The sequence below is a fragment of the Crotalus tigris genome, unplaced genomic scaffold (assembly GCF_016545835.1).
Source record: "Crotalus tigris isolate CLP2741 ecotype Arizona unplaced genomic scaffold, ASM1654583v1 scf7180000019946.203332, whole genome shotgun sequence".
NCBI lineage: Eukaryota > Metazoa > Chordata > Lepidosauria > Squamata > Viperidae > Crotalus > Crotalus tigris.
This window is the reverse complement of record NW_024097784.1, coordinates 126,984-152,335: the sequence shown is the minus strand read 5'-3', so window position 1 is coordinate 152,335 and position 25,352 is coordinate 126,984. Positions and strand designations below refer to the sequence as shown.

The 25,352-nt window shown below is 41.1% G+C and overlaps 1 protein-coding gene across 2 annotated transcripts in view; it reads right to left on the bottom strand.

Annotated features, from left to right (window-relative positions):
• Nucleotides 1–18,452: 18,452 nt before the first annotated feature.
• Nucleotides 18,453–25,352, bottom strand: part of UMAD1 (UBAP1-MVB12-associated (UMA) domain containing 1) — a 78,379-nt gene continuing 71,479 nt past the window's right edge. For both annotated transcript variants that reach the window (XM_039365053.1, XM_039365052.1), the window contains exons 3-4: nucleotides 23,363–23,448; nucleotides 18,453–19,566 (exon numbers count right to left, since the gene is read on the bottom strand). In XM_039365053.1, the coding sequence (XP_039220987.1) occupies nucleotides 19,312–19,566; nucleotides 23,363–23,448 (341 nt within the window). In that variant the 3' untranslated portion in view covers nucleotides 18,453–19,311. The remainder of the gene's footprint in view (nucleotides 19,567–23,362; nucleotides 23,449–25,352) is intronic.

The window sequence follows — 25,352 nt, the reverse complement described above, 5'->3', positions numbered from 1 at the left end:
TCCTCGACTTACGACCGATTGAATAGTCCTCGACTTACGACCGGTTGGGGGTCGCAGCATTAAAAAGGTTGAGAACCACTGGTCTAGATCAGTGGTGGTGAACCTATGGCATGGGTGCAAGAAGCGGCACTCAGAGCCCTCTCTGTGGGCATGTGCGCTGTCATCCCACTCCTAGGCCTTCAGCTGGGTTTTATAAAACCTTTTCGCTTTAGGCCTCCGCCGCTGTGTGCAAAAAAAAAAATGGTTCAATCAGTCAATTTCAATTTCTCACGGAAAAAAAAGATCTTGCAAAGTTGGAATTGATTGATTGAACTTTTTAGTCTCACCCAGTCTGCCGTTACCACCGCAGCCACACCACCCAATGGGCCACACCAGCCAATGGGCCAGACCCACTTGGCACTTGACAATGCATAAGTAGATTTTGGGTTGCAGTTTGGGCACTCAATCTCTAAAAGGTTCACCATCACTGGTCTAGATAGTCATAGAGAATTGGACATGATTGAATGAAAGAATAGAAAAGGAGCATTGGCTTACCTGAACACCTCAGCATGATGATGGAGAATCCACCAATGGGTTGACTCTGTCTTCCTGCCCAATCAGACTAAGTCAGTCAAAATTGCCACGCCCATCCTGGTCTGGAACCACACAGTCTCGACAAAGGCAAAGCAATTGACGATAGTCCAATGTGTTGACTCCTGAAAACAGGAAAAAAACCAACTTCCTGACACAGGATCTAATGGACCTTTAGAGGGGTGGGTGTGGATTCTTCATCACCATGCTGAGAAGAGGCATTCAGGTAAGCCAACGCTCCTTCACCAGCATGATGGATGGAGAATTCACCAATGGGACATATCAAAACCCCACTGTCCCTATGGGAGGGAGTCAGTTGGGGCCTGTGTCCTGGTACTTGGCACTACCTGTTGCAGCTCTCTCTGACCAAAGGAGGCGTCTGCAGCGGCAAATTTGTCCAGCTTATAGTGCCGCACAAAAGGAGAGGGTGAGGACCATGTCGCTGCCCTACAAATGTCCTCTATAGATGCCTGTGTTGCCCACGCAGCAGAGGTGGCAGCGCTGTGAGTGGAATGCACCATCACATGACTTGAAACCAACAGGGAGAGCGACAAATACGCCCTTGCTATGCAAGCCCTGATCCACCTGCCTATGGTAGAGGCAGACACCTTCTGACCCATAGAAGAAGGTTGGAATGAGACGAAAAGGGCTTCTGGCTACGAAAGGCCGCCGTCCGCTTGATATAAGAGTGCAAGGCCCTGCGGACATCCAGTGTGTGCCATTGCCATTCCAAATCATGTGACAGGTGAGGACAAAAGTCTGGGAGAATGACCTCCTGTACTCTGTGAAACACAGTGTTGATCTTAGGGATAAAGACTGTCCTGATGGGTTCGAATGGTGACTTAGTTAGGGCCTGTAGGACCCGCAGCAACTCCCAGGAGGGATATCTGTGAACCGCGGGCAGCTTGTTGTTAGTGACTCCCTTAAGAAAGGAGCAGACCATGGGGTGTTGAGACAATGACCCAGATTTGTCCCAAGTGAGCACCGTGGATAGAGCTGCTACCTGTCTGCGGATAGTATTGGGCGCTAAGCCCCTGTTGATGCCTTCTAATAAATAGTCCAAGACCTTAGGGATGGTCACTTCTGAGAGAGTCAAGTGATTCTTGTCACACCAGTGGCAGAAGTTCCTCCAAGTGTGGTCATAAATGTGATTAATCGCTGGCCTCCTTGGGGCCTGAATCATGTCAATCACGCCTGATGAGTATGACTCCTGTGTCAGGGTGCAGAGCTCAAGCGCCAGGCGGCTCTGGATGGTGCAGGGCTCCCTGAGTTAGAACTATGCGCCCTGGGGGAATCCTCCACGGGGGAGCCGTGGAAAGACTCACGAGGTCTGCAACCACAGTTGTCTCGGCCAGTGTGGAGCAATGAATATTACTTCCGCCTGCTCCTGCAGTATCCTTCTGATAACTGCCAGAATCAGAGGGAGAGGAGGAAAGGCGTACAGTAGACCCCATGGCCATGGACTGTGGAGGGCGTCCATTCCCTCTGCCCCCAGAGAAGGAAACTAGGAAAACAATCTGGGAAGTTGAGCATTCTCCGGAGAAGCGAACAGGTCCAGAAGCGGATGGCCAAACCTCTCTGCGATCTCCGTAAAGAGATCCGGGTGCAGTTGCCACTCTGAATGGTCCACTGTTGATCTGCTGAGGAAGTCCGCCTGCCAATTCACCTCTCCCGAAATGTGATCAGTCCTGATGGAAAGAAAGTTGCTCTCTGCCCAAGAACCTAGCAATTGGGCATCCGTCATGAGGGACCTGGAAAGGGGGTCTGTGGGGACCAGCACATGTTGCCTCACAATCTTGTTGTGGAAATGGCAGAGAGCCAGATGGAGCTCCAACCAATTGATGTGCTTCATGTCTAACCGGGACCGTCGGCCCTGAGACAACTGAGACTGGAGGTGTGCTCCCCAGCCAAACAGACTGGCATCTGTGGTTAGGATGATTTGAGTGGGTTCCTTGAACAGTGATCCTCTGGTTATGGCTGGGGAGGATCGCAGGATCTGAGGTGGAACCCTTATCATTTGGTTGGAGGAGCTGGTGCCCAGTCTCTGAAACAGGAGCAAGAACCATTGAAGAGTCCTGGAATGTAGTCTGATGGCACTATTGCTATGCATGATATTAACTTTCCCAGCAGCTGGGAGAGCAAAGCTAGTGCCACTACATGCTCCCTGCGGACCCAGAGCACCAGGTCTTGGACCCAGAGGACCAGGTCTCGGAGGACCCAGTCCCTTGACAGGTAAACATGACAAGAGTCTGTGTCTATTACTGTGCCCAGATGCAGGAGGCGGGTTGAGGGAATCGTCTGACTCTTTTGAAAGTTTACTGAAAACCTGTGGTCCTGAAGGGTCTGGATTGTTAAGGCCAGGTCCGACTGGGCAGTCAGAACAGAGGAAGATTGTATCAGGATGTTGTCCAGATAGCATTGGATGTGTACTGGTATCAACCTCAAGTGTGCTGCGAGGACAGCCAGGATCTTGTTGAAGACCCTGGGGGCCAATGAGAGGCTGAATAGTAGGGCCTTGTACTGAAAATGATGATTGGCGTAGCAAAACCTCAGAAATTGTCGATGATCCAGAGGATGGGGATGTGGAGATATGCCTCTGTGAGATCGATGGACATCATGAAGTCCCCTCGTCTGACGCTGCCCAGGATGGAGTAGAGTGTCTGCATCTTGAACTTTCGATACTCAAGGTGGGAGTTCAGACCTTTGAGGTTGAGGATCGCCCTCCATCCCCTTGAGGTTTTTGGGACTACGAAAAGGATGGAGTAATATCCTCTTCCTGCCTGGCTCGCTGGTACCTCCTCTATGGCTCTTATGTTTAATAGGTGCTGAATGGCCTCCAACATGAGGCCCTTCTTTGTTGGGTTCCTTACCATTGGACAGGAAACAAAATGTTCTATATGTCTGGTTACAAACTCCAGGGACAGCCCATCCTTTATGGTGTGGAGCACCCAAGAGTCTGTCATCATGTTTTCCCATTGGTGGATAAATAATGTGAGTCTGCCACCAATGGGAGAGGTACCCCCCAAGTCACTTGGAGTGATGAAAGGGACAGCCTCCCCTGCCTCGAAAGGGTGGCTTGCCCTAGTTTTGCGGTCGGGGCCTGTCTCTATAATTCGCCCTGTCGAATAAACGGTCCGGCTTGGTAACAAAGGACCGGGATACTTGGCCAGCGTCTGAAGCTGGTCCCAATTGAAAGGACTGATGGCGAGCATAAGGAAAAAACCGCCTATTCGATCTCCTGATCAGATGAGAGATTACCTTTTGTTTCTGCTTATTTTCTACTAGATAGGGAGTTAGCGCCTCCCCAAAGAGTCGCCCTCCACTAAATGGGGCTGTAGCCACCTGCCATTTGTGTTTGTTATCTGCTCTTCAGTTTTTTTAGCCACAGTAGTTGTCACACGATGATGCTGGATGCCATGGCTCGGGCCGAATGCCTGGCGGCATACATGGATACATCCGCCATATACTCTGAGGTTGCCACCAGCATGGTCAGATCTTGGTGGACCCTCACCTCCTCTAGGGGAATTCTGGCCTGGAGCTATCAGAGCCAGATAAGAGAAATTCTGGCAAAGAATGAGGTGGAGGTTGCCACTTTTGCTGCCCATGCCGATGCCTGGTCCGTTCTGTGCAAGGAGAGTTCAGACTTTTTATCGTCTGCCCTTTAAGGCATCAGAAATATCTCCTGGCAACTTGGAAGATGAGAATAAGGCAGTTAGGGAGTTGTCTACCTTAGGCACCTCCAACAGTTCCATTAGAGTTGGAGCAGTATTCACCAACTTTCGTTCTGCTCCCCCTTGGGAGGGACGGGCGCCCGGGGATTCTCATTGCCCTTGTATGTTTTTGAGGAATAAGGGGGGACAGGGGCTATGTTGGTGCCTGACTACTGGCTTGGAAAATAACGGATCTGCGTCCTGAGTAGAGGACGGTTCCCGAGTGGGAATAGGGTCTGGACTGATCTTACCCGCTGCACATGCCCTGCGGAGCAGAGAAGGGAAGAGTGTGGGATTGAATAGCTCTATGATGGGAGGAGGTTTTTGAGGTGGTTCCTCACAGTCCGACCATGTAATCATAATCAGCAGAGCTCAAGGTGTCATTCCCCAGGGAGTGAGTGGGTGAAATTGAATCTGGACAGTCGAGTACACCGAATTGCGCCGAGCTAAGTGGATCTGGGAAGGATGTTGATTGTTGGTGCCCGGTGGAAGCCATCACTTGAAGAACCGCTTGAGAGATCATGGCCTGCAGTTGATCTGCGAATGAAGGATCCTATAAAGGCCAAAGCCTGGCTGCCAGTGTAAATGTGGCAGCAGGTGCCAGGGGAGGGCAGTGGGGACCAAGCTGCTTGCCAAAGAGGGATGGATCTTCCTGGCCAATGCTTGGTATAGAGCCTTCTTCAGGTTCAGTGTTCTGGAGACCATGTCAGTGTTGGGGGATTAAGTTGTGGGCTGAAAGTTGGAGTCCCAAGTGAGGGAAGTGGCTGTATGTCCATCTCCCCCATTGCCAGCTGTTGTGCCCGAGAGAATTGTTTCTCCAAGGCACTATGTGCGCGACTGGCCATTTTTTGGCAGATTTGCATGGTCTTTTGCCAGAATTGGCCTTTGCTTTGGCCTTGACCTTAGCCGCAGCGTCTTGGTTGGAGGACTTATGTTTAGTTTGTCCAGATGAGGTAGAAGCCTGTGGCACAGGATTGTCTGCCATGATGAGTCAAGAAGGTCCCAGTGGAGAACTGAAAACAATCTTGGTCTGCAAGAGATATGGCAGTTGCCCACCGAGGTGGGACTGACGTGCACATGGATAAGTGGTAGTCCGGCCCACTAGCAAGTTTGGAGTCATGCTTAGCGCAGGAGGATGCGCACGTCACTGAATGAGGTGTAATAATAGTCAGTATTCTCTGTAATGCGCAGGCTTATGCTAAGGTTTAATTTGCGCACAGTGATGAGATCACACGTGTCTCACTTAGTGGCGATGGTCAGGGCACAGTGAGCAACCACTAGATGCGGACTGGCAGACAGCTAAGCTGATGAGACTGTAAATGGCCTAAAAGACTGTAAAGACGATTTGCCTGCTGACAGGGAAATTTGGAGGCTGATTCTGGTTCTGTGCCACCGGGTGCACTGGCAGGGAGGAGCCTATGGTCCTCCTGAGTCTGTCAGATAGTTGGGTCTTGGAGCATTTTGCACTCAAAATGGAAACCCCCTGTATTTAAGCGTGATCTGTGTCCTGGATGAAATTTGGGCACCTGATAGGGGCAGAGAGACCTATTCTACTGTGCCTGACTGAAAAAAAAATGTAAATTTTCTCCTGAATTTGCGCGGCACACAAAATGGTGCCCGCAACAGTCCTGCTGAGGCTAACTGTCAGATTGCTCCCTATCTGATCAATTTGGAGCCAGGACTGTGCGTCAAGCAGCTGAGAGGCACACTCATCGCAGCACCTCTCGGAAGCAATAGATCAACTGAGTAAAAACCTGCTAGATTAAGTCTGATATGGCCTGTGAGGACGTGTCAGTCACAGGGTGCTCAAAATGACGGCCACGCTGATCGAGTGAGGGAATCTGAAGTTGCAATTAAGGCTCTTCAAGGCAGGTGATCAGAGCATCGTGTCAAGCCACTGAAGGGCATGCCTGGAGCAGCGTTTCTCAGCTGGGTCAGGTTCCTCGAGCTCAGTTTTTGCTTTGAGGGAGCTTGACGTCTTGAGGCCAATCGAGCGGCACTTAAAATGGCATCCGATCCGACTGGAGTCACCAGATAGCAGAGACTTGAAGACAATCGGTAATGGGAGGATGATTAGAGGCCGTGCGGCCTCTAAGGCGTCCTACAGGAGGAGAATCCACTAATGGGAGAAAGAAGAAAAATGAGAATAATATTTTTCCCCTAATCTAGCCTGCCTGAGGAAATGGATTTGGAGTCAAATTTGTCATGTCCATCTGGGTGAACAGACTAAGTCGAGACTGGGACGGGCATGGCAACTTTGACTGACTTAGTCTGATTGGGCAGGAAGACAGAGTCAACTCATTGGTGGATTCTCCATCCATCATGATGGAGAATGTGTTCTCATATCATGCAACTATGAGGAATAGAGGTATAAGGATTCAAATTAGAAAATATTGACAATGTTCTAACGCAAAATAATTTCTCTCACAAAATGATTCAGATAGTCCAGCTTCCAGTAAATCAAACCATATTTAGATACTTGCAGAGCAATTGGAAATGAAATGGAAAAATTAATTGAAACAATAAGATCAACTGCTGAAAGAATTGATTTTTTGAATACCTTCTGCTATAATCAAATACAGGTAAAGTCTTCTTCAAGTCTGAATCCTGGTGACAACGTGTAATTTTCAAGGCAACAATGTGGGAAATATTTTTTTTCCAATTCTTCAATTTAGCCTGAAACCTTTACCTTTTCTAGTGATCTTCCATTCAAGTACAAACAAGGATAACATCGTTTAACTTTCAAAATCAAAAATGAAATGAAAAAGTTCTATAAAAAGCTTAATAGATGGTGAAACATTTGAGATGAATTTCTAAAAGGGAACAGAACTAGCAAGAGGATTAGATTGTTTCTTCTCAGAAACACTGTTCTTTGGTATCTCATGGAAAATGTTAGACAGTGTTAACAAATAAAACATGAATTTCTTCATAAGATAAAGAGGTTATACCTTCTGAGCACACTCTATCAATCTAAATATCTCAGATGGTGTTATTTCTCTAAATCTAGTAGGGAGAAGTATAAATATATTGACAAGACAAAGTAATAAACCAGGTTAAGAAATTCTGCTTTTTGCAGCTGTGTCCAACATATAGAGATCTGTGAAGACATTTTTGCCTTTCAGATTTTTAAATGCTTGCGTATCTTCAGTGCTGAATGTTATCAGTTTCATATGAGTCCTCCTATTATATAAAGGTGTTAGAGTGAACAAATAATATCAAGGTTTGATGCTTTTCCATTTATATAATAAAATAGCCTTACACAGTGCTTTTTCGTAAAAAAAAAAAAAAAGGTGCCAGAACTCACACATGTCATATAACCCGCCTTGTTCAAGGTTCCATCCCAAAAAGGTGCTGGAACTCCATTCTGGGCGTTCTATGACAAAAAAAGCCCTGGCCTTATATTATTAGCTAATATGAAAAATACAATTCAGCAGTTGATTGCACTATCTCTACTGCAATAATTATAGCCAAATGTTTTCAGTACTGGAATTGGTAGAAGCTGTGTTTGTAGAAATTTTGGCCCAGTCTTCCGAGACAAATTCCCAATAGTGTGAATTAGAGTTATTTTTTCCATCGTGAACTGCTTGTTTTAGATCCTGCCAGAACATTTTTGTGGCCTTTAGGTCTAGACCAGTGATGGCAAACCTTTTAGAGACTAAGTGGCCAAAAACTGGCCCCACCCCCACTCCACCCCCTACTCCACCCCGCTCCACCTGCCCACAAGACCACTCACCGCCTCCAGGGCCCGCCACAGATTGCCCATGCAGCCCAGCAGTGCCATGGCGGCCATGCCCTCTGCCTGCGCCTCGTAGCATCAACTGTGCGCAATGGGGAGTGAGGGCAGAGTCTTGTCTACGCTGCCTGTCTGCCATGTCCTTGGCTGCGCTGCTCCGCATGGGCCATGCTCGCAGGCGACTCTCCTCCAGGGGGGCTGCAGGGGGAGGCAAGGAGGGGGCTGCAGGAGGAGGCAAGGCTGGAGCATCGGCACATGTGCCTACAGAGAGGGCTCCGAGTGCCACCTCTGGCACCCGTGCCATAGGTTTGTCACCACTGATCTAGACTTTGACTTGGTCATTTTAAAGAACATAATTTTTTTCCCTCATCTATCATGCATTTATTTATATGTTCGCAATCACTTATTGCTAAACAATCTATTTGTGCTTCAATCTTAGGTGATGATAAATCCTGTAGATTTATTTTTTCTGTAAAATTTGATACAAACAGAATTCATGGGTTGAATCAACAAAACATCTACATACAGTTCATGACTGTACCATTTCCATGCTTGTCAGCTGGTATAAATTCTAATTGTGGAATGCGGTGTTTGGTTTCTGCCAAATGTAATCATACAGTACCTATGCAGCCTGAAAACTTTTTCTGATTCATCTCTTCATAGAACAATGCTTCAAAAGTGTGGAGCCATCATTCAGAATTTAAGCTCTCAACCTTTTCCTTCTGCCTTTCAAAAATTTTTAATTACTAAATCTGTATGATACTACAAAGCCTATGAATGTCTGACAATCCTCATTAAAAAAAATCTTCAATAAAAATAAATCCATAAAAACCTCAATGGCCTCATAGAGGATTAATAGAAAAATGCATCCAGCACATGCCTTCCAGATTTCTTAACTGCTTCCTGAAATCCTGAAAGAAGAGTTTGTCTGGACTCTGTAGTAAGGAGGTTCCGCAGCATGAGGCAGCACTTGAAAGTGTCTGTTTCATAGGTCCCATCAAATGCATTCTTAGATAGATAAGACACTTGGTGGGATGTTGAATCTTTTCAATCTGATCAAGCAGGCAAACGGATACAGAAGGTAACACTTAAGATAACCAAGTCTGGAGCCATATAGAATATCAGATGTTTCAGTCAGCAGCTTGAATTGCACCCGGAAATCAATTTCAGTTTATATAGCTCTTAAAACTATGCAGCAGAGAGAACTATAATGAAATGGCAAACTGAAACAGGATTTCATATTGCAGTAATACAAATACTTAGCGTTTTGTCTGGAAGCAGTTCATATATTTAGGTAACATTTTTCTCTAACATGGAAACTGTTAGTTCCCATTTAACAGCTCAGCCTTTGTATTATCTCCTTCCTTATTTTCTCCTTCTCTTCTTCCTCTGAGTTATTAAATTATTACTTTCTTCCTGGAATTATTAAATTATTCTGCTCCTCCCTCTTTCTGGTTATGTGAGAGCTAATTCTATTTAAAAGAACAAGCCAATCTGACATCAGATCTGTCTATTACCAAAACAAAAGAGACAGATGAAAACCTCAGAGTTGCTATGGAGTTGGGCAGCAATAAATAAATATTCTCTTGTTCAAGAGAGAAGGGCATCTAGCCCAATTGCATCAGTTGCATGGAGAAAGAGATATACAATTTTGAACCTTGATTTCATTCTAATAGGGCTTCATAGTTATTCAACAATATGTTTATTTATCTGATTCTTGTACCCTATGAAATATATTTTTGCACCTTTTAATTTTTGTATTATCAGCTGGCAGAAGCTGATAGGTTATGAGTATTGCTCTTTCCATTTCTATTTCTTCTTCATTTAGAGCAGACAAGATCTTCTCTTGTTACAGGTTTCCATTTCTCATTTGTCTTATCCAAAGACATAGAGGGAAGATGGAATTTCCATTTCTTATACATCTTTATCTAGTACATTTCACATTCTAGAATTCTCCCTTTCATCTTTAGATTTTCTGTCTTGTTAGTTGTACTCTTTTCTCTAGCAAATCTGTTCCATCCCTGAGACAGTACTGCTGGCAGCTGCAGAAACCCGACTGGCGAGTCATGCACTCTAGGCTTTTGAGGTTCTTACAGATGAATTGTTGAAGGAGATGTAAAACATGTAATATTTATTCAGTGAACACTGAAAAGGTACTGTACTACATTCTGTTTCTTGTGTCCCCCATTTTTTCCAGCTTTATCAAGATACAAGGGCAAATGAGATGCAAAACATCCCCAAACAAACTTCTACCCTAGATAAGGGGTTAACAAGTAATATTCAAATCTTTCAGACCCAGGCTATACACTTATATCATCATTAGTGTCAATCCAGCTATATACATGCAGACACAGACATGTTCCAAATATCAATCCTGATATTAATTTGTAAAGCTAGTCACAAGTATTGTTCAGGAGCTTTAGTTTCTATATAGCAATCTTATTATTCAAGAGTTGATGAAGAGAGGACACATATTTGCAGATTGAAATGTTATAAGAGTTATGTATTTATTAAATATTTTTAGACTCTGACTATAAAATCTAATAATATATAGCTAAAGACATAAACTTTATACAGGTAGTCCTTGACTTACATTTATTTATTTATTGACCACTCAAAGTTATAATGGCACTGAAATAAATGACTTATAACTTTGTTCACATGTATGACTGTTGCACATACCCATGGTCATGTGATAAAAATTCAGATGCTTGGTAACTGGCTGATATTTCTGACGACTGCAGTATCCCGGAGTTATGTGATCACTTTTTGAGACCTTGTGACAAGCAAAGTCTTTGAGGAAGCCAGAATCACTTAACAACTGTTATTAATTTAACTGCAATAATTCACTTAACAACTGTCGTAAGAAAAGTCATAGAATGGGGTCAAATTCACTTAACAACTGTCTTGCTTAGCAATAGAAGTTTTGGATTCAGGGGGACTACTTGTATAGCAATGAAAAGCAAGAGTCCATTCCTGGTTAATATTAACTTGCTATTAAAATATTTACTTTTAGGAGGATTAAACACAATAGTTCAGATTTGAGTCTTATATGATTTTTGTCAACTACATCCCCTAGATAACTATACCAGCTCAGCCCTCAAAGTCTCCCCAGGACCTGTTCCAAGACTAAAGGATCTGGGGAATTTTATTTTTCAGATCCCTGGCATATTCCTTATAGCAACCCTGCAGATGAATTTTGGACTGGCTCTGAAGTTCATCTGCAGTGCTGCTGTGAGGAATATGCCAAATAATCTGATCTGATTAACTTGGCATGATAAGATAAGATAAGATAAGCTTTATTGTCATTTTTATACTGTGGGCACAATAGCACACATCAAAAATGAAATTTAGTTGCCCGCTTTCCAAGGGAAACACATACATAACACATACCTAATACATACTATGAACAACATATGTATAGACCCACATCCCTACATATACATAGCAAATAAATATTAACTATTGTCCATCTTGAATATATAACGGAAGGAGGAAGCTTGAGAGTTCGCAAGGTTAATGCTGTATGGAATGAAACTATGACTGAATCTGGATGTTCTGCTTCGAATACCACAAAACCTCCTCCCAGAAGGTAACAAGGAAAACAGGTTGTGAAGAGGATGTGTAGTGTCCCAGATAATCTTATGGACCCTGCTCAAGCAGCGCTTCTGTGCTATGTCCTGGATGGGAGGGAGGGAACTGCCAATGATTTTTGCGGCCATTCTCACTACTCTCTGTACCGCCTTCCTGTCTGAAGCAGTGATGCCTCCAAATCAGACCATGATGCTGTATGACAGGATGCTCTCGATTGTTCCCCTGTAGAAAGTGGTCAGCACAGGGGAAGGAAGATGTGCTTTCCTCATGCGGTGCAGAAAATGCAGGCGCTACTGTGCCCGCTTCACCAGTTTCTCACTGTTGAGCGACCAAGTCAGCCTGCTCGTTAGCTGCATACCCAGGAATTTGATGCTGGTAACCATCTCCACAGGTGATCACTTATGCACAGAGAAGTGTGGCTGTGCCTGCCTTTTCTGAAATCAACAATGATCTCTTTGGTTTTTCCAGTATTTAAAACTAGGCTGTTTTCCTTACACCAGGTTCACTAACCCTTCAACCTCCTTGCGGTAAGCTTCCACCTTGTCATCCTGAATAAGGCCCACTACTGTTGTATCATCTGCAAACTTTACAATATGGTTGATGGCAAACCTAGCACAACAGTCATGGGTCAACAGGGTGAACAGCAGTGGACTTAAGACACAGTCCTGAGGAGAACCTGTGCTCAAGAAAATGGTATTAGAGGTATTTGTTCCAACTCGCACATATTGGAGCCTGTTGGTAAGAAAATCAAGAATCCAGTTGCACATTCAAAAGATTTTTAAAAGAAAGATAAAGTTTACCCCTCAATTATTTTTGTTGGGTATTATTGTAGACTTTGATGTTAAAGAAACTAATTTGATGTTGAACTTAATAACAGCAGCAAGGTTATTGGTAGGGCAATATTGGAAGAAAGAGTCCTTGCCTACTGTAGAAAAATGGATGTTTAAGGTGTCAAATTTAGCAGAAATGGCAAAAATTTCTGCCTATTTGAAGGATATATTTCGGTTTGGAGAAGATGGATAGATTATATTCAGAATAAATATGGGATTAAAAAGTTTCATCTAGCTTATGAGTAAATTTTAGATTGGTATTGATAGTATAATAACTCATTTTAGATTTGGTATTACTATGGTTTAATTAATATTGACTTGTTTATATTATTCTGTTTTAATTTGCTTATATTTATCTTAAATGGGAATTAAAGTATTTTATGGATTTGGTTACTTATATAGTTGGGTAATGTTAATTAGAATTTGATTATTAATTTGTAACCCTGTACTCAGCTCTGGGAAGTGGGGGGAGGGTTAGGAGTGGGTGGGTTTTGGGATATTGTATACTGTATAAAACTTTTCAATAAAAAAAAGAATCCAGTTGCACAAAAGAGTGTTTAAGCCTAAAATGCTGGGAAATGATTGTGTTAAACGCTGAACTGAAGTTGACAAACAGCAAACGCAGATGAGTATTTCTTTCCTCTAAGTGCTTCAGGCTCAGATGGAGAACGGAAGAAATAGTATCCTCTGTACAGCGATTTGGTCAGTAGGCAAAATGAAGTGGTCAAATGCTGGCGGGAGGCTAGATACAACAGTGTCCTTTATCAGCTTCTCAAAGCATTTCATGATGGTGGATGTCAATGCAACCGGACAGTAATCATTGAGCCTGTAATTGTGGACTTTTTTTGGCACTGGCAAGATGATGGCCATCTTAAAACATGATGGGACCACTACCTGCTGCAATGAGAGATTGAAAATATCTGTGAGAACACAAGCCAGCTCCTCTGTGCATTCCCTGAGGACACATCCAGGGATGTTATCTAGGCCTGCTGCTTTCCGAATGTTAACTGTCTGCAGTCTTTTCTGTCTAGAGGTGACATCAAAGCTTGGCACTTGATCATCAGGATGGGGCACTGCTTTCCTAGCATGAGTGCTATTTGATGCCTCAAATCTACCAAAAAATGCATTCAGTTTGTTTAGGACAGCGGTTCTCAACCTGTGGGTCGGGACCCCATTTGGGGTCGAATGACCATTTCATGGGGATCGCCAAACAACGCAGTCTGCCATTTTTTCCTCCTTTTCCTAAGCTGTGCTACTCCCTTTTATTCTATTGGCTTTTGAAAGCCAATAGAATAGACTCTCTTGAATAGAGTCTAATTCTATTGGCTTTCAAAAGCCAATAGGAATTGTCCAGGCTGTCTCTGCCCTGCTGAGCCCGTCAAACGTCCCATTCTGCAGTGAAGGCGAGCTGTCTGGAAGTTTCCACCCCTCCCTGCTGAGCAACTACTAAAAATGTAAGTAAAAGAGGGCCAGGAATGGGAGGTGGGAGGCCAGCGGGTGCAGGGAGGATTGCTGGCGTGTGTGGGGCCCAGCGGGTGCCTTACCTCCTTGGGCTGGGCCAGCTGGTGGCCCAGCCGGTGGTTGACCTGCGCCGTCTCTGCTGCTTGCCAGCTACGCCTCAGCCAGTGCAGGGGGTGGCACCACGCATGCACGGCGCTCCCGGGCAGGGAAAGTCCTCGACTTACGACCGGATGGATAGTCCTTGACTTACGACCGGTTGGGGGTTGCGGAAGTAAAAAGGTTGAGAACCACTGTGCTAAATGATTCTCAAGTCATATATTTATCTTCCCTTTTACAAAGCAGAAATGAGAAACAACCGCACTGAAATAATTTATCATTCTCCAGTGCCAGCCCTTGAAAATAAATAAGGCCTAGAAAGTGGCATAGCATGGATTTTAGGAATATTTTTTTTGAGTGGAATAACAGAATCTTGAAAGTCAAGAGTTTTCTACCCAATATTAAATAAAAGCAAGACAGATTTTTTTTAAAGTTTATCTTATACTTTTCTCTTTCTCAGTATTAAATTTGAAGGTTTCTTCATATCAGTGTGATCATTCCTTTCCTATCCCAGGATTAGGTCTACATTCTTTCACCCTGTTTCCAAGTATGGATAATTTGGTCTGTTTAAAATGCCTTCTTATCTGCCATACGAATGATAAAAAGAAAGCTATACATAATTTCCACTAAGGATATCAAATTATTAGCTGGCAGATTTCTGCAGATTTCTAAACTGTTTTGAATAGCAATTACAAACAAATTGTCTTCTATCTAGAGTTGCACTGTGGACTACAGTTATAATATTAAAATAGATAAAAAAACTGAAAACAAAATTGTTTTTCCTTTAACTAAAACAGTAGTCTTGAGTTTATGTTAAATATTGTTTTACCTTGAGAACAAATTTATAATTAGACCTGCTATTTATTATTTCTAGTGCTATTATTAATACTATATTAGTAGTAGTAAAATATTGTTTTATAATAATAATTAACAAAAAGCAAACCAAAAATGATAGATGGAGATATACACATGTATATACAAATATACAGAGAAAGTGAAAAAAAGAACATATAGAAAATGCTTTAACAAAAAAGTGAAAAAAACAACAAAGAAAAAAGAAAATATAATATGAAATTTATTGTTGTAGTTATTTCTTTTATTTCTATATCAACATTTCAAAATGACTCAGGGATGCTTACAGTAGAAATAAAATAATTTAAATGCATTTAGGCAAAATATACACAAAGCTCATATTAAAAACAATTTAATATTAGTAGCAATTATTAGAATTATAAACACAGATTTTTGAGGCTTTCATAAAGGCTAAAACTATTTACAGTATTGTGTGCTACAATCTACAGGTACCGTGTTTTCCTGAAAGTAAAACTTACCCCGAAAATAAGCCCTAGCTTGATTTTTGGGGGTGGGCCTAATATAAGCCCCACCCCCAAAATAAGTCCTAGTTTTGGGGTGAGTTGCACGCCTAAAAATCAAGCTAGGGTGTGTGGGGGAGTGGAGCTGCTCCATACACCCCACACTTGCTTACCATTGCAGCCAGGCCTCCCATGAATCAACATCTGCCTCGCCTCATTGGCCCACTTGTGTGGCGCCCTGTGACCTGCATTTCACCATCAGCTGAAAAATGAGCTATAGATAATTCCTTTTGACGTCTGTTTGGATAACTTAACAGATTAATAATTGAAAATTTTTACAAAAATAAATATTGATAATTAATTTAGAATACAAAACTGGAGTTTCCAATTCTATCAAGGTAATAATCTTAGATCTTTAAAAATGAATATGTTTTTTATAAATGTAAGGCATACATGTCAAACACAAGGCCCGCTGGTGGAATGTGGCCCGGGGAGGGCCCAGTTTTGCCCGCCCGAGGCTGTCCCAGAAATGGCAAGGGACTGGCCCCCACTGCCCCAGCCCTGGCCCACCGCAACCCAGCTGGGTGCCTTGGAGCACAAACAGCGAGCGCAGCAGCAGCTCATTTGCTTTAGCCCGCCCCTCCCCTCCCAGCTTAACCCCGTCAGGCCCGGTCAGGAGTGGAAGAGGAGGAGGCGGAGGAAGCAGAGGTGTTACAAAAAAGGAGAGCTTCCCCATTCTTCCACCCCTTTCTTTTTTTTAATTTCCTCCCACTCCCCCACTCCGTTCAGGCGCAGCTGAGGAAAAGGATGAGGAGAAAACAGGGTGTGTGTGTGTGTGTGTGTGTGTGTGTGAGAGAGAGAGAGAGAGAGAGAGAGAGAGAGAGAGAGAGAGAGAGAGAGCGCCAGGAGGGGAGGAGGAAGCCAAGGTTTTACAAAAAAGGAGAGCTTCCACCTTTCTCCCCCCTTTTTATTAACATGTGTGTTTGTGTTTGTGTGTGTGTGTGGAGAGAGAGAGAAAGAGAGAGAGAGAGAGAGAGGGAGGGAGAGAGAGGGAGGGAGAGGGGGAGAGAGAGAGAGAGAGAGAGAGAGCCAGCAGGGAGTTGCAGAGCAAGCAAACTTACAAAAAGAAGGATCTCTCTGTGTCTCTCATACACATACATTTGTTTCTTCTGCCTAATTTATTAAATCAACATCTAATTTGAAATTAAAAGTTTCTGAGAAATCCAGGGTTTACAAGAAAACTCTCAAAGACAGCTATTGTAAAGCATCACTAGCACTGCTTAAAACAATATTAAAAGTATGTATTTTAAGAAAGAAAAATAGTAATAATTTACTTAGTGCTGTTTGACCATAAAATGTGTTGTTTATATATGCCTGGCTGAACAGTGTGTTTGGAGTTGCCTCTAAATGGGTGAGGGTTGCACTGTTCATACAGCATTTTCCTTGGGAGAAAGTTTTATAATGGGGGTGCTGTCTCTGAGAAGGCTTTTCTTGTGGCCACTGTTCTATAAACCAAACCAGGGGGACCATCTGATCTAAATGGATGGTAAACATAGATGATTAGGAGGCTGGAGGCTATAACATATGGCAAATGTTTGTGGGAATTGGGTATGTCTAGCTTAGTGAAAAGGACTAAGGGTGGTGACATGATAGCAGTGTTCCAATATTTGATGTGCTGCCACAGAGAAGAAGGGATCAACCTATTTTCCAAAGCATCAGAAGGCAAATAATAGATGGAAACTATCAAGAAGAAAACCAGCCTAGAACTAAGGACTTGTGAAAACAACTAACCAGTGAAAAGGCTTACCTTCAGAGGCTGTGGATGCTCCATCACTGGAGGCTTTTAGTAGAGATTGGATATTCCATTGTCTGGAATGGTATATGTCCCCTGCTTGAGCAGGAACTTGGACTAAAGACCTCAAAGGGCTCTTCCAACTCTTATTCTTTGAGAGAAGTGCTGCCAACTCTCTCCCTCTCCTTGTCCCTTCCTGGGCACAGAGAGGAGGGAAGGAAGGAGGGGAGGGAAACAGGAAAAAAGTAAGGGAAGGAAGGAGATGGGAATGAAAAGGAGGGAGGAGGGACGAAGGAAGGAAAGAAGGAAAAAGAAGGAAGGAAGGAAAGGAAGAAAGAAAGGAGAAGAGGGAGGGAGGGAGGGAGGAAGGATCTGAGGGAAGTCCTGTTTTAGCCCTGTTGCCCTTTTGCCATTCCCTGGTGGTCTCCCATCCTATTGCTGAGGATGCTTTGGTTACAAAGCCAGGTTTCCTTGCATGGAGAGGTAGTGGGCCTCCCTCTGACCCATGTACTTTGCCCTCCTGCACCCACCATGAACAACCTGGCCAAGAAGAGTAAGCATAGCAGCAGCAGCATTGAGGAGGAGATAAGTGGAGCTGGGCGCTCCCTCGGGGAAGTGCGGCTAGGTTAGGCAGGGCTATGTGGTCCTGATGCTGTGGGAGCTCAAGGGCCAGGCTGTCCAGGGCTCTGGGCAGTCCATGCCACTGTCCAGGGGCCCCGTGCACAGCCTAAGGCTCAGTGAGGCTCCTCCAGTGGACCATGCCCTGGCGCTCGCCCCATCTCACCCATCCTTCCTCACCCTTGGATGTGCCTCATTCCTGCCCAGGCCCGCACAGGTGCCCCTGACATGAGTGACATGGAGCTGGCCATGCCCACCCAGTAGGCCACGCCCATGCCAGCCACACCCACCCGCCCCCCAATGGCAACCATGATGCTGATGCGGCCCTCAATGAAATTGAGTCTGACACCCTGATGTAAGGAGACTAATTTGTAAAAATGTCTTTTTTGACTCAATAAATATTTAAAAAGAGTTGCCTACTTTTTATATCAGAAATACAACAAATTTGGTGATATGTATGATTTAGACACATCCCATACAGGTAGAAAATTCTTAGCCTTGTAAATATGATTTAGGGAAAGGATTTACGATTTCAATGTGTTTTTAAATTATATTCCAAAAAATTGAATCTATCTATCAGTGAAGAATATTGGGCATATCAAGCCTGAATTACTGCAGAAAAGATTCCTATGTCTTCTTGGAAAGAATACTATATACCCAATATTAAGGCTAGCTTCAAGAAATGTTTGCATTCTTAGCTTCTTTATCATACAACAGAAACACGGGACAACATGGTTCTGTTTAAGATTTAATTGGTTTAAAAACATAATTATATTTTACACAATATTATCTTTTTACATCTTGTATATTGTTCTTCACTGCACAAAAGCAATGAACAAAATAAGATAAAGAAGGAGATGAAGATAGAGAAGGGTAGCATACAGTATTTCATGAAAAGCTATAGTGATATATTTTAAATATCCATGTTTATTTTACTGGTGTAAATACATTTATAAACATGCTCATGTATATTATGTACTCATCTGCATATATACCTATGCACCCATCATATGTACACAGACAGGCACACTGACATAATGTACAATATAATCATATACCTCAGCTATACTGTTGCAACAAAAACTTGCAATAGAAAAACTGAACATAGAAATCTAGAATACAGCCAGCCAAACTACAGTCCCAAGAAATATGAATTGAATTCCAAAGCCAACCTCAGATATTTGATATTAATTCATTCTGCACTAACAATGTGTAAATTTAGATTTTAAAATTTTGTTGTGAATTCCCCAATGAAAGATGCTGTAATAAAATTAACTAATTTATTAATATAGTATAAGTTGTTCATTTGTAAATTACAATATGATATAACATTTAATTTATTTTTCTATGATCAAGCAAGGACTAAGCTATCTGGAAGTTTATATGATTATTTTCATTGAGTTCAGATTATAGCCTATTTATTGTAATTGACTTGTAATGTTTGGCTTAGCTGTTCTTATATTGTCATGTCAAGAAAATGATAATGTTCTGTCAGACTAGTCGTAGATACAAACAACCAATTTACTTGATAGACAATACCAGCATATTTTATTTCAAGTGATTTTGGTGCATTTTTATATTAAGTAACCCATCTTTAAGACTCACACAATACTGAATTTTCAAGTGTAAAATCATACCAAAATCGTGCTAAATTGTCATTAACATGACAGGAGATCAGTTGTCTTGAGAAATCATTACAGGTATCCTGTATTGCCAAAATATGTGGTGCAAGAGCAAAAGGTACATCATTTGGAAATTCCAACACAGAACTGCTTTCCATATTCTGACTTTTCTTTGCCTCCCGTTCAATGTCTGCTTCAGTCAACTTTGACTGGTTTTCTGAATTTACCTAAGAAAATGACAGAAAGAACAAAAATATTCTGCACTGAAACATTTCCCAGATTCTCTTATCTAGAATTTTGTTTCACAATGGCTAACCAGATACTTATGAGAAGACCACAAACAGGACATGAATGGATTATGCTTCATGTTCGTATTTTTTGACAAATGGCATTGAAAGGTCTATAACATTTACTTGTTAGTTGTAATATATAATATCATAATTAATAATTGGTAATTATATCTTCCATTTACTTTTATATTCTCTTTTAAAGTAAACTTTGAAACAATACAAATATTTACAGTAGTTTTTTACAGAACGCTTACAATTGGTTATAAAACAAGAATGCTCATAAACATGCTATGATTAGGCCCTACGTAGAGCAAATATTAAATACTAATATATCCAATTCACTTCAAGATTGAGCACCTTCTATAAATATTGAGAAAAAACACCAGAGAACAGTATACCTGGGAAAAGAAACATAATATATCAGCTAAAATACAAATTTATTTGTATTTGTGATTCTGTAGTTATATTTTTTTTAACATCATCTACAGAGAACCATCATTCTAAAGATTCCCGATAAAATATGATTCAATTCTATGCTGGCATTAAAGGACATTTATAAAGATCTTTCCAGTTTTTAAAGCTAGTAACAGATTCCTGAAACTGAAGGTTCTCTGGGAATTTTTTTTTTTTTTTTGTCTCAGGGGGCATATACGGTAGTTGTCTTCTGTGAACAATGGACATTTTGGTGAGTGGAATGAAATAGAGTAGAATAATGAGTAGCTTATTTTTCAGTTTCAATTAGCAATTAGAAACTGTGGTCATTGCAATTCAACAGGATTGGAGAACATTGAAGAGTGTGAGAACTAATGTCTGAAGTTAGGGGGAAAAAAAATAGGAAGTTGAAAAAGAGGAATAATAAGAATAAGTTGGTTGAAATAAGAGGATAAGAAATTTGTGAGAGTTAGACTGAATGAAAGGAAATGGAGATGGCAAGATTGTTTCTTTATTTAAAGAAATTACTATTATTACATGCCGGGAAACAATTAAAATATGAATGAATTCAGTTTAATCATGATAGTGGTTCTTTTCATAGCTAACAAATAACATAAATACTTTTCTAGGCACATTCAAAGTGTTTCCAAAGAGGAACTACAGATACATTTTGTCAAAGACTTATTAACTACTTGATAATATGTTTGACCCAATCAATGTGGGTATACTATTTATACTAGATATAATGTTAAACTTATCATAAAAAAGTGAATATCCTTTGAGTCAAATTTGATTCTAATGGTATGGGACCACTCTTAATTTTAAAAATATTTTACAGTTGTTTAATACCTATATAAATTAAGAATAGTATTTCTGATAATTTTATCTAAGCAACTAGTCTTCTTTTGTAAAATGTTTAATGTGTGATGAACAATTTATCATATAGCTGGAACCCTAATCTCACAATTTCTGAGAAGGTTTAGCATGCCTGTTGTCCTAATAAACAGAAGAATACTCTCTATGTCTATGCATTTTTGTCTATAAATTTCTTGTACTCTATTGACTGAAAAATGTTATTCAGGCATTGGTTATTTATATCTGTTCCCTCTGTGTTTCCTCATTAACATATAGCATACAATAAAATAATATTTTGATTTTAACATTTATATATTTTGAATTGGTAATAAGCTGATATCAATCATGAATAATTTAAATCCACTTTATTTATTAAATTTAATCTGTTTAAATAACAAAAGCTCACCATCCAGTATCTATTATATTTATGCCTACATATTTCTACAACTAAAAGTTACAACTAGTTTGATGTAGTGGTTAACATCACTTCACTAGAAATCAGAAGATTTTGAGTTCTAATCCTGCTTTATGTATTTATTTTCTATTTATATAAATTACTTTTCACAAAAATGACTCTAGGCTTTGCTTGGTTAGATTCATAAAAATGAAGGCACTAAAAAGAAAACATAACAAACACCCTAAGCAGAAAAACAGAATAACAGAGGCCAACTATTGCACATTTTATTGAATTAACTTTTATTTTTGGATAGGCTCATATGATGTTCTGGTCCAATGTCCAGGAAAAGAACCAGGTTTTGGGGGCCTTACAGAGCAACAGGGTCAGGCCATCTGAATCTCAGGTGAGATGTTGTTCTACAGGACAAGTGCTACAAGAGAAGAAGCATATCTGCTGCTAGGTGACATTGCTTTACAGAAAGGATCTTAAGCATGTCCACTCTGCCAGAACTCATAGTTATGAGCAGAGATAATTGGAAACAGGTGGTGTTACAAACAACCTGGTTATTTCCAGTTAGCAATTAGTATAGAAGTTACTGCAGTGAAAATATCAAGGTGATAATTAAACAAATTGCTTTACCCTAACAGATTGAATGTATTAATCAGATAAATTACTACTATGAATCTTGCCATTACATTTGTCTTTATATCACTACAGTTAACCAATCATAATACCACTGAATAATTAATATATCAGTATCTTCTTTCCCTTTCCATTCACATTAAATTCTGAAGTCCTTTAATCTAGCAGTAATTGAACTGCTTGCATATAACAGTTCTGGACTTTATACTGTAACAAATTTTAATATGCAGAATAAATACGTTATCTATAAATATGATTTTACATAGTAAATGTTCCCGGTGGTAATAAGGTTTTGAAGCACTATAAATGATACTGATAGCAATTCATGCACAATTTTAAGATAAATACCACAACATCATTAATAACATTACTTAATGCAGTCATACAATAGCAGCACAACACTTCACATTATAGGCAGCACCCTTGTTCAATTGCCAGATATTGGCTTGAGTTGTTGATTCTCTAATTCTGAGTGGTTTATGACAGAAATATATTTAAAATATATTTAAAACCTTAACTACTATGTTTCCCCCAAAGTAAAACCTATCCTGAAAATACGTCCTAGCCTGATTTTTGGGGGTGGGCCTAATATAAGTCCTACCCCCAAAATAGCCCACATTTTGGGGGCAAGGCACATGCCTAAAAATAAAGCTAGGGTGGGGATGGGGGTGTGGAGCTGCTCCATGCACCCCACACCCACTTACCATTGCAGCCAGGACTTGCTCGCCAGTCCATTTCTTCTGCGGTGCCCCCAGGCCTGCATTTCGCAGTCAGGCCTTTCTGGAAGGCCACTGTAGCCAAGAAACAAGCTATGGATTCAATCCATAGCTCAGTTCTGCAAGACCTCTACAACCGAAATACAAGCTATGGATTGAATCCATTGCTCAGTTATCGGCTGCAGAGGCCTTCCGGAAAAGCCCAACTGCGAAATGCAGGCCCAAGCTCCATTTTCAGCTGCAGAATGAAGCTACTCCTTCGGCTGCAGAAGAAGTGGGTCGGTTGGGTGAGGCTGTTAGGGATGGAAATGAGTGGAAAAGACATTCCCCGAAAATAAGACATGGTACCTCTTTTATAGGCAAAAAAAAAAAAAAAGCCCAGGTCTTATTTTCAGGGAAACATGGTAAGTAAAAAAGCAAATATTATTCAGCAGTCTTTGTAATCAGTTATCTGTAAATATCTATCTATTTATCTATCTATCTATCTATCTATCTATCTATCTATCTATCTATCCATCCATCCATCCATCCATCCATCCATCCATCCATCCATCCAGGTAAATGGAAGCAAATAATTTTTCAGTGCCTCTTTGCTGCCATATTTATGGCTGTCTGAAATTTTGCAACCCAGACCTGTTAGCCCTAATTCAATCACATATTTTTTCAAAACAGCAGATGAGGGATTTCTGACCTGTGAAGTATGGTCAAACTGAGTTCCCATCACAGATAGTGGAGGTTTATTTTCTGAGTTATTTCTTTCTTCGTTAATGGTAGTGCCTAGGAGATACAGTGCAAGAAATATATACATTCAGTATCACTCATGAATACAATTTTCTTTACACATTAATTTGTAAACCTTTTCTTCCATATCCTCCCAGTAACTCTTAGTCACTGGGATGTTCTCAAAAAACATAGCTTAAGTAATGAAAGATAACCCAGTTCCACCAAACTTTTATCTCTTACAAGCTTATATATAATACCTATACACATATTTATCATAATAATCATAAAAATGTTTTCCTATTTTCTTAAAAACAAAAATTATAAAGACCAAACATATTATTCAAAAGATAAGGTAATATTCTTCAATGGCTCAATGGAAGATCATAACAGTTAACTAAATGAATCAAACTGTTCCAAAATAATGAGAAATGTTCTGACAGGATAGATTAAGCAATTTTACATTTCACAATGAGGAATGTATTTCTGAAGAGTTTAAAAATCTCTCAACCTCTATCACATACATGCAAGCAAACCAATGAAATATATTGCTTGGAAAAGAAGCAGCAGTACTACTGCTGCCATTTTTGCACCAGAAATAGTCTTGCTACATCCTGCATTTCTTTTAGGCCTGGACATTTTACCTTGAGATTCTCAACTTTAGAGCTGAGAGCTATTAGGTATTGATTTAATTGGTATTCATGCTCTGAGAATCTATAGCTCCCAATATCATTCATACAATCAGGAAGAGAGAACTGCTGTAGCTTACAAGAATTCTTTTTTTTTTTATTCAACTTGTTACCTATTGAAGTGGCAATCTATCAATTTCAAAAAAAATGTAATAGTCTTTACAGGTAGTCCTCAACTTAGAATTGTAATTGAGCCCAGAATTATAATCATAAGTCATGGCAGTCATTAAACTGGTAATCACATGACCAACCCAATTTTATGACATTTTTTTCCAGCAATCATTGTTCACAATGGGAGAGTTTTCCAGCAAAAAATATCATAAATTGTGATTGTGTGACACTGTAAATGGTCATAAATGTGGGCTGGTTGCCTAATAGCCAAACTGTGATCACATGACCACAAGTAAGGAAGAAACAGCATTGGATCTTTGAATCCAAGTTGTAAGTAACTTTTTTGAGATCCACTGTCATTTCAAACAGTCACTAAGCGGGGACTATCTGTATTTACTAGATCAGAGGTCTCCAATCTTTCTTGGTTGTTAGACTGGAGGGACAGGGAGGGGGAAGCATTTTACATGTGTATGCATGCGCACACACAAACAGGACCGTGAGGATGCACAATGCAAACAGGGCGGTGCTAGCATCTGCATGGCATTCAGTAGCACTGCCCCAATTTTGCCATGTGGGCACTAGCACTGCATTTTCACCATGTGGTGCCCCATTTTTGCCATACGGCATCTCATTTTCACCGTGCAGTACCCCTTAGTGTAGTATCAGTGACACTAGCGCAAATGGGGATAAGCATGCACACACATGTGCGGGCACTGGCCAGCCTGTTCTGCGGCCTGCTGGCCAGCTGGCCACAGCCCAATAGTGGGCCGCGGCTCACAGGTTGGGGACTCATGTATTAGATAGATGCTTTGAGGATAAAATCTATCACATTTCTTCTGACTTACAGTGTTCAGTTTTGGCAATTCAGTTTGCAGGAATATTGCAAGTCCAGTTTTAATATTTGATTAACTGAATAGGTGGCTAGTCATGTTCAGCCAACAATATATTTGCCTGGTCATTTTATCTCATCATTGATCACATTAAGTGGGAAGCTTCTAAATTCCTCCCTACAAGAGAGATTATTCACAGATATAGAATAAAATGCCATCAATGGGCTGATGGCACTAAGTTCTATTTCTCCTTTTCTTCTTTTCACTGGCTTGGGTGCAATTGTTGAGCCATTGCCTCCCTGCAGTAATGGACTAGATAAGAGCCCAAACA